This window comes from Macrotis lagotis, chromosome 2 (genome assembly GCF_037893015.1).
Source record: "Macrotis lagotis isolate mMagLag1 chromosome 2, bilby.v1.9.chrom.fasta, whole genome shotgun sequence".
NCBI classification, from domain to species: Eukaryota; Metazoa; Chordata; class Mammalia; order Peramelemorphia; family Peramelidae; genus Macrotis; species Macrotis lagotis.
This window is the reverse complement of record NC_133659.1, coordinates 139,480,809-139,497,049: the sequence shown is the minus strand read 5'-3', so window position 1 is coordinate 139,497,049 and position 16,241 is coordinate 139,480,809. Positions and strand designations below refer to the sequence as shown.

Here is a 16,241-nt window from a genome sequence, read left to right as displayed (position 1 = left end):
TATTAAATAAAATAAATAAATTTTAAAAAGTTATTATATTAGTTATATTATAAAACAAAAAGAGATGATCTACTGATTTCCTTTCCCCTTCCATTTTTTTAATTCATATTTTCATCAATTTGGGGGGCAAAGGTGAATGGTTCATATAGATCCAGTCTCAAAGAATCCAGAAAATTTAAGAAGGCATTATTGCTAATCATAGGTATAAAGGTCTAGAAAATAATCTTAGCTTTTTATCAAGTTCTTAATAGCCTCTGAGCAAAATCAGTACTAAATTCATAAATCATTATCTTTTTGTGATCTGAGATCCTAATTATAGGGCCTTCATTCAATTTCATTTCAATCAACAAGGAAGCTAAGAATTTTAAAAGAGAGAAGAGCGAAAGAGAGAATATTTCAAGCATAGGGTACATACAATCTGTACAAAGATAAGGAGGGAGGAGATGAATGTTATATATGGTGAAAAAAAAGTAGGTCAGTTTAGTTAGAACACCAGTAGCATGGGGGAAGGGGGAAGAGTAATGTGAAATCAGACTAGAAAGATAGGTTGGAACAAGATTATGAAGGGCAATAAATGTCAAATATAAGACTATGTATTTGACTCCTGAGTTCCCGGGAGTCTACTAAGGCTTCTTGAGAAAGGAATAATTAAATATGCAACAATAAAATTAAACTCATGGAATCAAGAAAAATGGGTCATGTTTAATGTTATTTTTTGTAACAGATTGTGTGTCCATTTTCAACAAAGTTTCAACATAGTAAATGGACATCCTAAAGAGAATAATAAAATCTAATTAATTAGATAAGTGTTAAAACTACAAAATGTTTCTCTTCCCTTTGTAGAGAATATTTATAATTTAAAAATAAAAAACAAAAATTAGTCAACAGTTTCCAAAAGGAACTGAAGATCCTACAATGCTCCTAAGGTGAAAGGAGGAGATAGGTGGGATGAATCAGAAAGTCAACAATAAATTAAGAAGATCAGTAAAGTGAAATTCAAGAATGTCAGGATGTCATTGTTCACTACAGATGGTACAAGGTATGTCAATGAAATGAAGCTTCTTTAATATGCCCCAAAACTTATGTCTGGTATTATTATGACTCCAAATGGTGCAATAGGTTCTATGGGTCACCCATATGACTTGGTGACTGATGATACCTGGGGTAGAGTTGCAAAGGATATGGTACTTTGTACAGAAAATTTGTTTTCATAAAGAGAAGAGGATGCAGGATAAATTGGAAGTTAGAGGGAAGCCCCAAAATCAAGGAGAGAGACTATGTAGCTAGGTCTTTCAATAGATTAGGTGCCTAGAACAGAAGAAAGGGGTTACTCAGGATGTTTTTTAACTGAGTCTTGGGGAGATTAAATTAAAGTAAAATGGTATTGAACTGAGATTGTGAGATTTTAATCTATAGTCCAGGAAGGAAAGAGCCTGACTGGCTTCTTCAGTGAAAAGCCAAGAGAAAAGAAGCACTAGTTGGACCTGGCTTTGGAAGCAGCATTTATTAAATGTCTACGATGTGCTAAGAATTATGCTAGGCAGGGTATACAGAGACAAAAAATGAAATAATCACTGTACTTGCAGAGCTTGCAGTCCAGCTGGGGGAGATAATATATGTAAATCAGTATGTACAAAATTGATGAAAAAGTACAAAGTAATTTTGGATGCAGTTGAGAATGGGGGGGGAGGATAAAGAGGAGCTTCTTTCAGAAAATGGCTTTTAAACTGAACCTAGAAGGAAATTAGAGATTCTGAAAGGCCGGTCTGAGAAAGGAGAACATTCCAGGTATGGAGGACTGGCAATTAATATTTCAATCAATAAACAATTTTTAAGCACCTACTATATATACCAGGCTCTGTATTAAGCACAAACGAATGGAGACGGGGATTAGAGTATTGTGTATGAGGAACAGCCAAGAAGGCCAGTTTGCTGGATAATTATGAAGTGGGCTAATGCAGAATAAGGCTAAAAAAAAAAAGTAGGTTATTGCTAGGTTGTGAGAAGTTTTAAATGTCAAAGGAGTTTTCATTTAATCTCTGAAGTCACAAGGAGCCCCTGGAATATTTTGAGTAGGGGAGTGACATCATAAGATCTATGATTTTTAGGAATGTCACTTTGAGTTGTAGATGAACTGAACTGGGGTGATACCTGAGACAAGGAAAACAATATCTTAATATTTCAACAATCCAAGAAAGCAGGAAGCTTGTATTAAAATGGTGGTTATGTGAGTGGAGAGAGGGGAACTGATGGGAGAGACATTGTATAGCTAGAAAACAAAAGATTTGGGCTATCCATTAGGTGTCAGTGAGAGTGAGGAGTCAGTTTATAAACCTGAATGACTGGAGGAAATAGAAATGGGAGAGTTCAGAAGTAGGGGGAGTTCAGAGGGAGAGACAATGAGTTCTGTTTTGGACTTGTTAAATCTGAGATTACTTGAAGTTGTTCAGTTCAAAAATGTCAAAGGGCAGCGTAAGAAAAAGGGGGGAAAGTTCTGGGTAGTACCACTGTCATTGCAAAAGAAGGAAGGTGAGAAAAAAGATTTTTTTTTCTTATTTTTAATAACAAACTAAAGTTTGAGGATCCAGCCTTGTTGTTTTTTTCACTTTCTACCTCTTCATTCTTTACTATGGCAAAGCAGTCACTGAAGGACAGGGCTGATAATGAGATTGGGTTAACAATTTCTTTAGTCTTGATGTTGGCCCCACCCAACTGGTGCATAAAGTGGCTTGGGTGGAGTCAGATCCCTTTGTCTAGACTGCCCCAGGTGGAGGTGGTCTATATAGAAATGAGTAAAAGTGACATAATCAAAGTCACCACCTCAGGCCCGAATTAAAACATGTTCTCCTTCATTATAACATTCATTCTCTCATTAATTTTTAACCAATAAGAGTTGATTTCTGTCTATTGGGAACCACCACTCTTTCCAGGGCACTTATACTCTCAGCAGACCCCTAAAGTTTGTCTTTCATTTATGAGAGAAAAAACAATGACCATTACTTTATTATTTGCTAACTATAATTAATAAATTGATATCATCCATCTGGAAAAAGGAAGGAAACATTAGATATCTATCACATGTCAGACCCTATGCTAAGTACTTCACAAATATTATTTCATTCAATCCTCATAATAATTCTGGAGCTAAGTGTTATAATATCATCCCTGTTTTATAGCAGAGAAAACAGACTAGCAGAGGTTAAGTAATTTTGCCTGGGGTTACACATCTAATAAATGACAGAGATCACATATGAACTAGTCTTCCTGATTCCAGGTTCACTGATCTATCCACTATGACACCTAGGTGCCTCTATGGCATAAAGAATACAATACCTCTCTATCATACAGAGCAGTACACTACATACTAGAGAGAGATTCAAAGTTTAAATAATAAATTTTCTAGTCCTTAAACAATTGACAGCCTAGAAATGAGAAAACACCAACCTAGATAACTTCTTCAATATTTAAGGAATCTGTAATCTCATCAGTGTAGACACTCCTGTCAATAACAGTTAGCAATTCCTTCCCACCTTGGTAGATAATCTTTGAAAATGCCTGTGATTAAAAGATATATCACAGCCGAGCACTCACTGGTGATGAGCTTATTGTCTATCACTAGGCCTTTACTTGAAAGCTTTCCAGCTTGGAACTGTCAGTATCTGAGTTTTGCTTACATAGGTTTCAAGATTTGGGAGACCCCTCTATGATTTTTGTGGATAGATAGTCTAGTTAGAGAATAAAATACCAAAACACCAACCTAGAAAGCTACTATCATTTACAATGTGAGGGAAGCACATTGGGAAGTAAGTCTGAATGGGTAAAGTCACCCCCAATTGGAGGCATAATTGGGGGGCCCTTGGAAGAGGTAAGATTTGCATTTGGCTTTAGAATCTTGGTAGGAATTTAATGGGTAAAAAAAGAGGATGAAGCTCATTTGGCTATAGGAACCAATGTCAACAAAGGAATTGTAGATAGAAAAGAAAGGACAAAAGGTTTGTTTTAAAACTAGGGAGAAAAGAACATGTTTACAGGCAAATAGAAAAGTGTCAGTGGCAAGGGAAACATCAAAGCTACATGCATGAGAGGGATGGAAACAAGGTCCCAAAGAAGGCCAAAGGAACAGGAGGAAGGAATAGTTAGAGGAATTAACCTGAGAGAGTAAGTAGATTTATCTTCTTCAGTACCTGGAGGAAAGGAAGGAACCAAGTAGAAATGAGGGGAATTCATGAAGGATGCTCTTAATCTAAGCAGTGAAGTAGCAGATTGCACAATCAATTGTAGGTAGAGCTATGAGCTACAAGTTGTAGTCAAGGCAGCAACACGATCCAAATTGAGATTGGCTTATGAAGAATGAAATCAATTTAGTTTATCACTTTCTTCAGTAACACTCAGCAACCCTGATACTAGAATGGAGAAATTGGATGGTGGGTGTTATCCAGGGACTAGAATTTATAAATTGAGAACAGAGAGAGATAAGATATTTTAGGGCACAAGCTAGTAAAATATTGAAGTCTCATGGCATTCAAGTTAAGTATACATTTAAGTTAAGCCAGTGGAGGTCATGAAGATGACCTGGGAAGGAAGAGATAGGTCAGTGGACCAAAAATACTATAAGGATGAGAAATAACTTTAGTACAAATGAGAGAGGGAAAAGGTAGAGATTGTATTTGGAAAGTAGAATTCAAAAGATCCAGATCTTGGAGGAACAAAATTTCTGAGAGCAGTCAAGTCTAATGTCCATTTCAGTGTATATCTGAAGTATGGTAGTGAGATAGAAGTCTTTGAAATTAAAAAAGGTTGAGGAATTTGTGGTTGGTTTGTCAGAGGGTTACCAAAATGACTTGAAATTGCTAAGGATGATGGGATGGGATGGAGTAGAGGAAATCAGGTATTAAAGTTATCATAAAAACTAGGAAGATGATCTGGAGGATGATGGATGGCAATCACAAAGATGAGGAGGAAGAGAGCATAAACAGAATAGACATCAAAGGAGAAAAAGATATCGAATGATAATGGTAGAAAAGAGGTCTAAAAAAACAAAATAGGAAACAAGAGTTGTGCTCAAAACTCCTCTATAATTGGTCTTTGGAGGCATCCAGTATAGAAGGGATGACCACAACTAGAAATAGATGCATATAACTATGTGATCAAATGGGAAAATCATGAAAGCAAAAAAGGTATAAAAAATATTAGTTGAAAATGTCAAAGATATACAGGAATTTGTTAACAATAATAGAATCAGCATAGGCTTACTGATAAGCAAGCATAGTTGGAATAGGGAGGAAAAGGGGTGATGCAAAATAGTGGTGAGAGATAAGGAAGAGGTTAAGTCAATAGTTGTGTCTTCATAACTGGAATTAGAGAGTCAGTATAACAGGAGGTAGATTAGTGTGACATGCCCTAGCTCATGATGACTAAGGTGGCTCAGTGGATAAAGTGCTGACCTTGGAGTGAGGAGTGCCTAAATTCAAACTCCCTTTTCTGGCTATTAATCCCCAATTTGAATTATCTCCCCCATTTAGAATATAATGGCAGCTGGTGGCAGGATAGACTAACTAGGCTAGAGTGCCTGGCCTAGAATCAGGAAGACATTTTACTGAGTTCAAATGACACTTAGAAGCTGTGTGATCCTGGGCAAGTCCCCTGTTTGCCTTTTTTTTCCTCATCTGTAAAATTATTTGGAGTGGTAAATGGCAAACCTCTTCAGTATCTTTTCCAAGAAGACTCCAAGTGGGATCACAAAGAGTCAGTTATGATCAATCAACTATGCAAAGACAATAGATGGTTCACCCCAGAGTTTAAAATAGAATTCAAGATGCTGGTGTTTTGGTATGAATCCATGAAATTTCTCCTGAGGTATACTTTTAACCTTGTCCTTCTAGTGTCAGGAAGTATGGAAATATTATATATATATATATATATATATATATATATATATATATATATACCTAGGACTTGATAGAAGTGGAGCCTGATTGTAATAAACCCTACCCTTCTGCTATTAAATCTGATCCTAACATTATCTGAGCCACAGTGTCTAGCTTACCAACCATTACCCTTTTGTAATAGGATTTTGTTTTTATGGGTCAGTAGCACAAAACATGATAGAATACCTCTAATCACATTAAGAAATACAAAAACTGGACTGTTTTTCATTTCTGTGTTTCATCATAGTAGTAAATGTAATAATGTATTATCCCTGTTTGTGACTGGAACTCCTCTCTGGAAGAAAATTCAAGAGTGAATGCAATTGCAAATAATTATAAGTGTAAGAGACAGTGATTTCATACAACAGCATTTTCTAGTTTGTTGGAACATGACTTGATCATTAGATGCAGACCTTTGCTAAAATCAGTCACTATGACTCTTTTTACATTTTTTCTAATTGCTTGGAAATAAGAGAAAACTAGATGACATAAGGGATTTAACATGTGAAGACTCCTAAGTAATAGAAAGACTGCAATCTGCAGTTGTGGAAAGAGTTCTCACATCAAATTATAGTTTCTTAGCCATGGAAATATACTCATCCACAAATACAATGACATCTGTTTTGCCTTAGGGAAAGAAGGCATGGTATCTGTATATTGAATTTTTTAAAAGAAGTTCTTAGACTGCTATACTTTTGGGTCTATCTTACCTCAGAGCAAGGTAGTAGACCAAACTATGTCTCCTGATCTTTTTCAGCTTTATGAAAACCATGAATGTGTTATTTCATATGAACAATTTAATGCGACTGGTTATTTTATTTTAAAAAAAGATCTCCCAAGGTTTACTCATTTCAACAACCAGTTCCTGCAAATATCTTGCAGCAAAAAGCTATAAAATCATAGAAGCAAATACTAAAGTGCCAGTAAGACCGAATAGCATACTCACATAGAATTCACTAGAGCATCCTTCACAGCAGTCATTATTTTTTTACTTTAACATAGGTATATTCAAGATAATAGGGAAGACCTCAGAAGGCATTGTCAGGGATTTTAACTATTGATGACTTTGTGACTCAATGTTATCACCTCTCAACTCTTTGGTGTATCCTGTGCCTTAAGGTCTTCAGAAGTTACAGTATAGCCCACTGCTTCAGTCTCCAAACAGCATCACCCAATACACAGTGGAACGTAGACAAATGTGTGAGTGAGAAGACTTCCTGGGGCCATACTGCCCTTTCAAACAAAGGACCCTGGTTCTATTACTCTACCTCCTGGCAACAAAGTGGGCTGTACCATATGTGGGGCAATTTAGAAGCAGTGGACCTGAAATCTGACAAGCTTGCATTTAGAAACTGGCTAAGGACAGCTTCAGAGAGGAAGAGAGAGAGAGAAGTGCTCTCATCAGGGATACTGGCAACAGCTGCTGCCTTCCTGCCTAGTTCTGTTGATTGCTCAAACAATTGCTTCCCACATCTGTTCATGGGCCTTGCCCTAAGTACATTAGACCCAGATAGGAGTTCCCTTTTTTGTTCACAATAAAAAAATAATATTAGAGTAGCTATCGGAGTCTCCCTTTCAATCAACATCAACATTACTGAAGTAGGTAAAAACAAGGCACTTCCATATACACTCAGACAAGTGTTCCCCAATTCAGTCAATCATTTCAACTGGGGTTTATACTGAATTGACTGGCTCTTGGGGGAAAAATTGAATAGTCAATTTAGTTAAAATGATCAATTTAATCATCTCACCTAAAACAATAATAATAAATCTCACTCATGAAGCATTTGAAACATGCCAAAAATGTATTGCTCACAACAGCCATGTAAGCATATGTATATATATGTGCGTGTTATTATTATTCAGGCTATAGGATATGTATTTTATACATGAATGAATAAATAAATAAGTGTACAAATACTGAGTCCAGACTGCTTTAGTCTAATCCAGAAAATCTAAGACCACCTTCAGGGTTCCTAAAACAAAATATTTCAATTCTGGTCTTAACTTTAAATTAGAAGCTATAGACACATACATAACATACACATATTTATGTATATTTATTTTATTCTTATTTATATTATATAATAGATATTATACATTTATGTATATAATTATATATATTATATACTCATATTATATACACATATACACATACTCTGTGTGTGTGAATGTGCACATCTTCTAGTTTGGGGTTATGACCAGAACTGAAATATTTTGGTTTGGGAACACAGAAGCTGGTAATAGATCTTCTGGATCAGAATGAAGCAGTCTGGAATTAATATTTCTGAACTTATTTATTTATTCATTCATTCATGTATTAATTGTTTATCCTTCTGCTTGAATAATATTGTATCAGCATTGCATTAAGGAATATAAATTTAATGCTGGGAGAGACTTTAGGGATCACCTAATCCAACTCCCTCATTTCATAGATAAGGAAATTCCTGACTTACCCTGACTCTCTCTTCAGTGCTTTTTGTGCTGCACCATGCTACAGAGACCAGAAAACTGACTTTTGGAGTCAAGAAGTTCTGAGTTCAAATTCAGTCTGACACTAGTTGTGTGACTCTGAGCACATCTCCTAACTTCAATTTGTTTCAGTTTCCTCAGCTGTAAAATGACTACCCAATATGGCATCTATCTTCTAAGGTTGTGAGGGTAAAATAAGATCATATTTGTAAAATACTTTGCATAAACATTAAAGCATTTTGTAAAGGCTGCTGCTGCTGTTGCACTTGTTCAATTCCACTTCTAGCTTTAGTCTTGCCTCTAACAATGATTGTACCATAGCACAAGACTGTCAATACTGTAGCTATCCCATGTTCTCCTTCCTTCCCCTACCCACTGCTCTTGGATTTTGTTCCAAAGACAGAACTCTTGAGCACCACTACCAATGACTTGTCTTTACTTCCTTGCGTCAATCTCCCTCTTCTTCACTCTTGCCCCATTTAAATTTGTACTAAGGTAACAGTGAAAAGCTCTTAAAAACAGGGTATGCTGAAGGTAAAGCTATGCCCTGCATTTTCAACCTGATTCTAATTCTGAGGTGGTCATCTGGGAGAAGGTGAGAGTAAGAAAGAAAGAAATGTGGGAGTTCTAGGAGAGATTAATAATAATGATAATGATCCTTAACATTTATGTAAATTTTTCTATGGATTAGGCATTATGCTAAATGCTTTACAATTATTGTGTCACTTGATCCTTATAGCATCCCTTGGAGTTAGGTGCTGTTACTATCCTCACTTTACAGATGAGAAAACTGAGGCAAACAGGATACGTGTTTTGTCCAGGGAATATCAACTAGTGTCTGAGTTCATATTTGAACAGATTTGCTCCAGGAGTGCCACCATGGTGCCTTAGGAAGAAAATAAAGAAGGGCAGTTGATGATGCTCAATGAAGCCCTCCAATAATGGCCCCTTGTTCACTTGATTCTAATCACAGAATTGGGGCCAGAAATGAACCAGAAATGTATATGAAACTTCCATTGCAGTTAAAAATGATGATGGCTCTGAAGCACCCATTTTGACAGCCTTCACTCTTGGTGCTCTGAAGGGGAAGCTGCATCATTATTTCCTAAAAGACTAAAGACAGCCACAAAGTTATTTTGAATTACTCTAAAGAAGAGAAAAAGACAAACATACGGGAATTTGTCTACAAACTATCAATCTCTCAAGTTCCAATTATCTGTATAAATTAAATTGCTCAGTATTTATTAAAAATTATACAGCCATTAATGATATTATAACAGTATGCTTGAAGTCAATTTTATGCTTAAAGATTCTAAGATATTTCTTCAGTTTTAAAAATAAAAGTATAACTAACAGTGGCTAAGTACTAAAATTACTGTATATATCTGAGCATTGCATGATAGTGTAATAGCATATAGTATATAAGAAAATAAGTTTTCCCTTGTTGGAAATTCCTAAATTGACAAAGGCAGTAGTGAATTATCAGCACTACTTTAGAATATTAACACCTATTCTGTAAGATAGGAAAAAGGACTATAAAACCTGGAAATGCATATTTACGCTTCTTTCATCACACAAAAATACAATTTCCTTTCCAGCATTAGAGAAATGATGCCTTCATTCATTCAAAAAGAAATTCAACGGATCTTTTTTTTCCTTTCTTTAAGGTTCAGGTGTTTAAGGAAATATTCCATTAATAGTCAAGTTTTCCTTCAAAGAAATCCACTGTTTTCACAGAACTGTTACTTGCACATCAGCTTTGGAATCTTCGCCTAATTACTTTATAATTTCACTTTAATGCAATTGATACGGAAAAAATAGAGCAAGAGAAGTCTCCGATGCAGCCAGCAACAAGAGATCTGAGTTTGTGTCTGATTCCTAAAGAACCAATTGGAGATTTTATAACTGTTCTAAAAAAAAAGGCAAAATGAATCCATCACCCGCTATTTCAGTAATTCACCTCTAATTCTATGCAAATTCACAAGTTAAAAAAAATCTCTTCCCTATTCACATGCTTCCATTTATTTTAGAGATGGAAAACTGATAACTATATTAGAGAAGAGCCTTCAGGGATTGTTTGTTATCTTTGAATCAGAGTTGGGGATGGATGGAATATTGCTGCCGAGGTTGAGGACCCTGGGTGGGGGGGGGGGGGGTATGAACAAGGTCACGGTCAACCGGAGCGTGGAAAGTGAAGACCTGGGTGGGATAAGGGCGAACCGTTTGTGGTCAGGAGGCCTGAGGGCGGATAGGTGGGAAATGCGAGGCTGAGGGACCCCGAGAGGGCTGATGTGCCGCTAGGCAGGTGAAGGAACTAGACAGGTCTGACAGGTAGGGACGAGGAGATGGTCCAGGAGGAGGGAGAGCGAAGTTTGCCACGGAAAAGCGGCGAGTGCGCCCCGCCCGCCCGGCCGCCCGGCTCACCGAAGAGGCTGTGGCTGAAGCCGTCCCAGGCGCAGCCCAGCGAGTCCCAGACCCAGCGGCTCCGGAGGCAGGACACGAAGGTGAAGGCGGCTCCGAGGAGCGAGCGCAGCAGGTCGCTGAGGCTGATGTTCAGCAGGAGGAGCTGCGTCGGGCTGCGGAGCCGCCGGAACCTGGAGTAGAGGACCAGCACCAGCACGTTGTTGCACAAGCCCAGCAGCCCGATGGCCGCCGTCCCCAGCGCCAGCAGCTCGTAGGTGCCGGGGCTGAAGAGGGGCGCGGGCCGGGGGCTCCCCTCGGGACCGGGACCCCCCGGCCCCCCGGCGCCCCAGGAGCCGCCGCCGCCGCCGCTGCTGTTGCCCGAGTACATGACCGGGAAGGGAGCGAGTGCCCGGAGCCGGAGCTCAGCGACCCGCGCCTCCAGCTGCGGCCGGAGCCCCGGCCCCGGCCCCCGCGGCGGCCGCCCAGCGCGCTGGGGCCAGGGCCAAGGAGAGCCGCCGCCGCCGCCGCTCCCACGGGAGGCGCCAATGAGAGCGGGCGCAGAGGCGGCGGCGCGCCCGGCCCGGCCCGGCCCGGCCCGGCTGCCGGCCGCCCCCCGGCCCCGCCCGGCCCCTCGCTGTGCGCGTGTCTGCGTGGCCGTGCATGCGGGGCGCGCGCCAGAAAACGGTATTCCCAAACCGTGGCAGGCACATCCCCTCGCACGCTTTCTTGCTTCCTAAGGAAGCGTGCTTGTCTCCGTCTGTCTGTCTGTCTCTTTGTCTCTCCTCTCTGTCTCTGTCTTTGTCTCCATCTCTGTCTCTCTGTTTTCGTCTCTCTCTATCTCTGTCTTTCTCTGTCTCTCATTTTTATCTCTCTGTTTCTCTTTCTGGGTCTCTTTTTCTCTCATATTTCTCTTGTCATCTATCATTTCTTTCTATCTTGATCCATCATCTATATCCTTTAATAATCATCTGTTTCCAAATCCTTATCTATCTGTCTGATCTATCTATCTATGTATCACCCTTATGCTTTCCTTTTAATGAGACTCATCTGAACTTTTGCAGGCTGCTTTAAGTAACCAGTTTTCTTCCTGCATCTTAGCCACCATTATTCAAACAAACAAATAAGGAGAAAATCGATGGTACCAATTTACCATTTACAAATACTAAGAGTAAGGGGGGAAAAGTCATGTTATAAGGACCATTGTGGCCATCTCTGATGCCATCACTAATAAAGTGAGGGTTTTCACAATTCACTTTACTCATATGTATTATCAAATAATTGGAATAGACGACTAACCTCTAAGGGGCCTTTTGGCTTAGACTGCCTAAGATCCCACATCCCCTCCCTCTCAAGTAAAAGCATATTCTGAACTCCTAAGAAAAATCATATCTTCTGAAATGCTTTAAATTCTCAGCTGTCATCTTTTATTGTTGGACTGTAATACAACACAAGGATAAGATAAATGTTTCTGGTCTGTGTGCCAAGGATTCACAGTCTCAATCTGCCAGGTATACCAGAGTTACTTACTTAATTTAGGACACATATTGTCACTGTCTGTCTTCCCCCTGCCCCCAGAAGCAATTTTGAGGGAAAAAAATAGAGTAAGAGACAAATATAGGTTGTGACAAGGCTCTGCAGGAGTTGATTCTGTCCTGTACAGAGCTGATGCAGCACAGCTATATGTTCTGTCATATTGGGTCACCCTCTACATCTCCTCAGCAGGATTCTTTTTTTCATGGCAGTAGCAACAAACAATTTGTAGGAAAGCATAATACCTTGCTTATTCCTCGCTTCCCTGCTGAAGTTCATTATAGATCTATCCTTTAAAAACAAAGGGCATTTATTAAGTTCTAAGATAGTCCAGGTCCAATGCTAGATGCTGAGAGTACAAAAACAAAAGCAAAAAAAAAATTAGTCCCTGGCCTCATGAAACATTTATTCTGGAGGAAAATGATGTAATATATAACAGATATGTACACAGATATGTAATACAAAATAATTGTGGGGAAAGATACTAGCAATTTGGAGTGTAGGGATTGGGTAAAATTATTGAATTTAGGTGATTACTTCTATAATTTATTTTACTATGCTCTCATGGTTTAACAAGATCCCTTTGTTTATTGCATATCTGCATAAAGAAATATTTATTCCTATTCTCCTCCTCAACTACATTACCTCTTTCAAGATTCAAGGAATGTCTCCTAAAATAGAATAGTATGCTAAAGGGTAGGAGATAGGAGACATGGATTAACTAATTCATTCTGTTATCCTGAGTAAGTCACATAACCTCTCTGGTCTTCTTTACCTCCAAAATGGAGAAAGGAAGGAGGCACATGATCATAGAATTGTAGATTCTTAGCTCGAAGTAGTCTTAGAGGCAATAAATCAATTTCTTTCATTTTATAGCTTAGGAAACTGAAACTCAGAGCAATCACATAGGAGGATCTGAGCCCCAGGATTCTGATTCCAAATCTATTGAACCACACAGACCTAAATGATCTCTTAGGCTTCCTCTAAAGTGAAATGATTCTATGATCTTTGCTATTATTCAATTAGTTATATTTCAGGCTCAGTATTACCAGAACTCTGAACTTGAGGCATTTTCTCTGGCTGTTCCTCATGTCAAAAACCTCCTCCACTCATCCTACAGACCTCCCTAACTTCCATTAAATCCCAACTGCTATCTCTTTCTTTATTGGAATTCTCTAATCCTTTTTAATTCAAAAGCTTTATCTCTTTAATTACTTCTTATTTGACTTTATATTTGTATATAAGTTGCTATGTATATATATTTGTTTGTAGGTTGTCTCACTCATTAGATTGTAAACTTTGGCTTGAGGGTTTCTTTTTCTTTTGCCTCTTTTTCTATCTGGCAAACAACTATGCTTAAAACAATATTTATTAATTGGTTAACTAATAATTCTATAGACTTTTTTTTAACATCACCAATGTTTAAAATCCTCAGTAGACTTCAAATAGTTTGGTATTTGTTTGCTTTTCATACTCTTATAAAATTCATTAGGATGCCACCCTATTAGTGTGTGGATGTTCTGCAGATTAACATCAATAGCCAAATGAGAAACCACTTTAACCAGATCAGACTGACAACTCTTATAATGCAGAGTCAATTAGCTTCACTTATGTCATAAAAGGAAAGATGGCAAAATCTTCATTACATAATGGTGTTTCAACATTGAAATAGTAGGAGGACTTTGTGGGATTGAGATAAATCAGTTATCTTCACTCATTCACTCATGCATTTAACAAATATCTAGAATGTTAACATCAGTAATAGATACTGGATAAGTTTTAGAATACTGCAGTAAGTATATAAACTTCAAGGATATAGTCTCATCTAAAATATAGGATGACATCAATAAATAATCAATTAATCATGAAGTATTTATTAAGTATTTACTGTTCACCAGTCAGGACAGGTTGCAGGTTTAATGGATTCAGGCTGGATTCAAATGCAGCCTCAGACAGTTACTAACTTTTTGATCGTGGACAAGTCACTTAACCTTTTTCACCTTAGTTTCCTCATCTATTAGATGACTGGAGAAGGAAATGGCAAACTACTCCAAGAAAACCCAAATGGAGTCACAAAGAGTCTATTGGGTCTGAAACTCAACAAGATGCACCAGTCAGTTTTGCTAAGGACTGGAGATATGAAGACAAAATCTGAACATCCTTCACTCTCAAGGAGTTTATAATCTGAAGGAGAGTCAATTATATATATACAGATATATAAAATGAATTCAAGGTAAACTTGCAGGGGATGGTGCTAGCAGCTAGAGGTTCAGGCAATGCCTCCTAGTGAAGGTGGTGATGGAACTGAATCTTGAAGGAATTCAGAGATTTCATGAGGCAAAGATGGGGAGATGGATTGGAGATTGGGGTGAATGAGGACTGCTGATGCAAAGACAAGAAGACAAGAGAAGCAGTATCATTTTTTTTAAAGATTTTATTTGAGTTTTACAATTTTTCTCCCAATCTTACCTCCCTCCCCCTAACCCCCCCACAGAAAGCAATCTGTCAGTCTTTATTTTGTTTCCATGTTATACATTGATCCAAATTGAGTGTGTTGAGAGAGAAATCATATTGTAGGGTTCTGGTTTTTAATCCACTCTGCTATTCACTTACGTTTTAAGGGAGAGTTCATCCCATTCACATTCAAAGTTATGATTACTAATTCTTTATTGCCCTTCATGCTATCTTCCCTCTGTTTGTATTTTCCCCCTTCCCCCCCTTTATCCATATTCCCCAATATTTTGTTACTGAATATCACCCCCCCCTCAATGTGTTTGCCTTCCTATATCACTCTGTCCCCTTTCTTTTCCCTTACCCTTTTTCCCTTTTCCCTTCCATTCCTTTTGTTAGTTCCCCCTATTTCCCCTCCCCCTCCCTTTCTCCATCCCCACTCCCCTTTTCCCCTTTTAATACTTGAAAGGTTAGATGTTTTTTAAGTTAACTCAGTATGTGTAGGTTGACTTTAAGCCAAGTCTGATGAGAAGAAGATTCAGGTGTTTCTTCTCTGCTCCCTTCTTCCCCTCTATTACCATAGGTTTTTTTGTACCTCTTAGTGTAATGAGATTTATCCCATTCAATCCCCTCCCTCCTCCAGTCTCTTTCCTGTCCCCCTTTTTAAGGAGATAGTGTTTTTGAGATCATTCTAAGTCATAGAAAATTCTGAGTGTCTGTCCCTTCTAGTTCAGTATATTCTATGGAATAGAGTCAAAATTCCTAAGAGTTATTAGAGTCTTTCTCCAAAGTGGGGTTAAAGCCAGTTACATCCCATTAGATAGCAGTCTCATGGATAGGTCAAGAATGTCCATCATTTCTGGCTAGGTGTATTCTCTCTGTTAGAGTTACAATTCTCAAGATTTATGAGAATATCCCCCCCCCCCCCATGCTGGAATATAGCCAGTTTCAACTTACTGGATTGCATTTTTTTTCCTTTTACCACACCTTTTTTTTTTTTACCTTTTCATGTGTCTCTTGAACCTCCTGTTTGATGTCCAAATTTTCTGTTTAGCTCTGGTCTTTTCATCAGAAATTTTTGGAATTCTTCCATTTCGTTAAATATCCATCTTTTTCCCTGGAAGGGAAGGTTCAACTTTGCAGGAAGATAGATTCTTGGCTGCATTCCAAGCTCCCTTGCTCTTCGAAATATCTTGTTCCAGGCCCTCCAATCCCTTAATGTTGATGCAGCCAGGTCCTGAGTGATCCTTACTGTGGCTCCTTGATATTTAAATTGTTTCTTTCTCGCTGCTTGCAGGATTTTCTCTTTTATCTGATAGTTCTGGAGTTTGGCCACAACATTCTTTGGTGTTTTCATTTTAGGATCTTTTTCTGGTGGGGATCGATGTATTCCTTCAATAACTACTTTGCCCTCTGATTCCATGATATCAAGGCAGTTTTCCATCACTAGATCCTGTA

The 16,241-nt window shown here is 38.4% G+C and overlaps 1 protein-coding gene across 2 annotated transcripts in view; it reads right to left on the bottom strand.

Annotated features, from left to right (window-relative positions):
• OPN3 (opsin 3) overlaps positions 1-11,284 on the bottom strand; it is a 61,018-nt gene extending 49,734 nt beyond the window's left edge. The window contains exon 1 of one of the 2 annotated variants that reach the window (XM_074222915.1): positions 10,824-11,284. In XM_074222915.1, coding sequence (XP_074079016.1) covers positions 10,824-11,190 — 367 coding nt within the window. In that variant the 5' untranslated portion in view covers positions 11,191-11,284. The remainder of the gene's footprint in view (positions 1-10,823) is intronic. The other variant, XM_074222914.1, reaches the window with a different exon arrangement.
• Between the last annotated feature and the right edge of the window lie 4,957 nt (positions 11,285-16,241).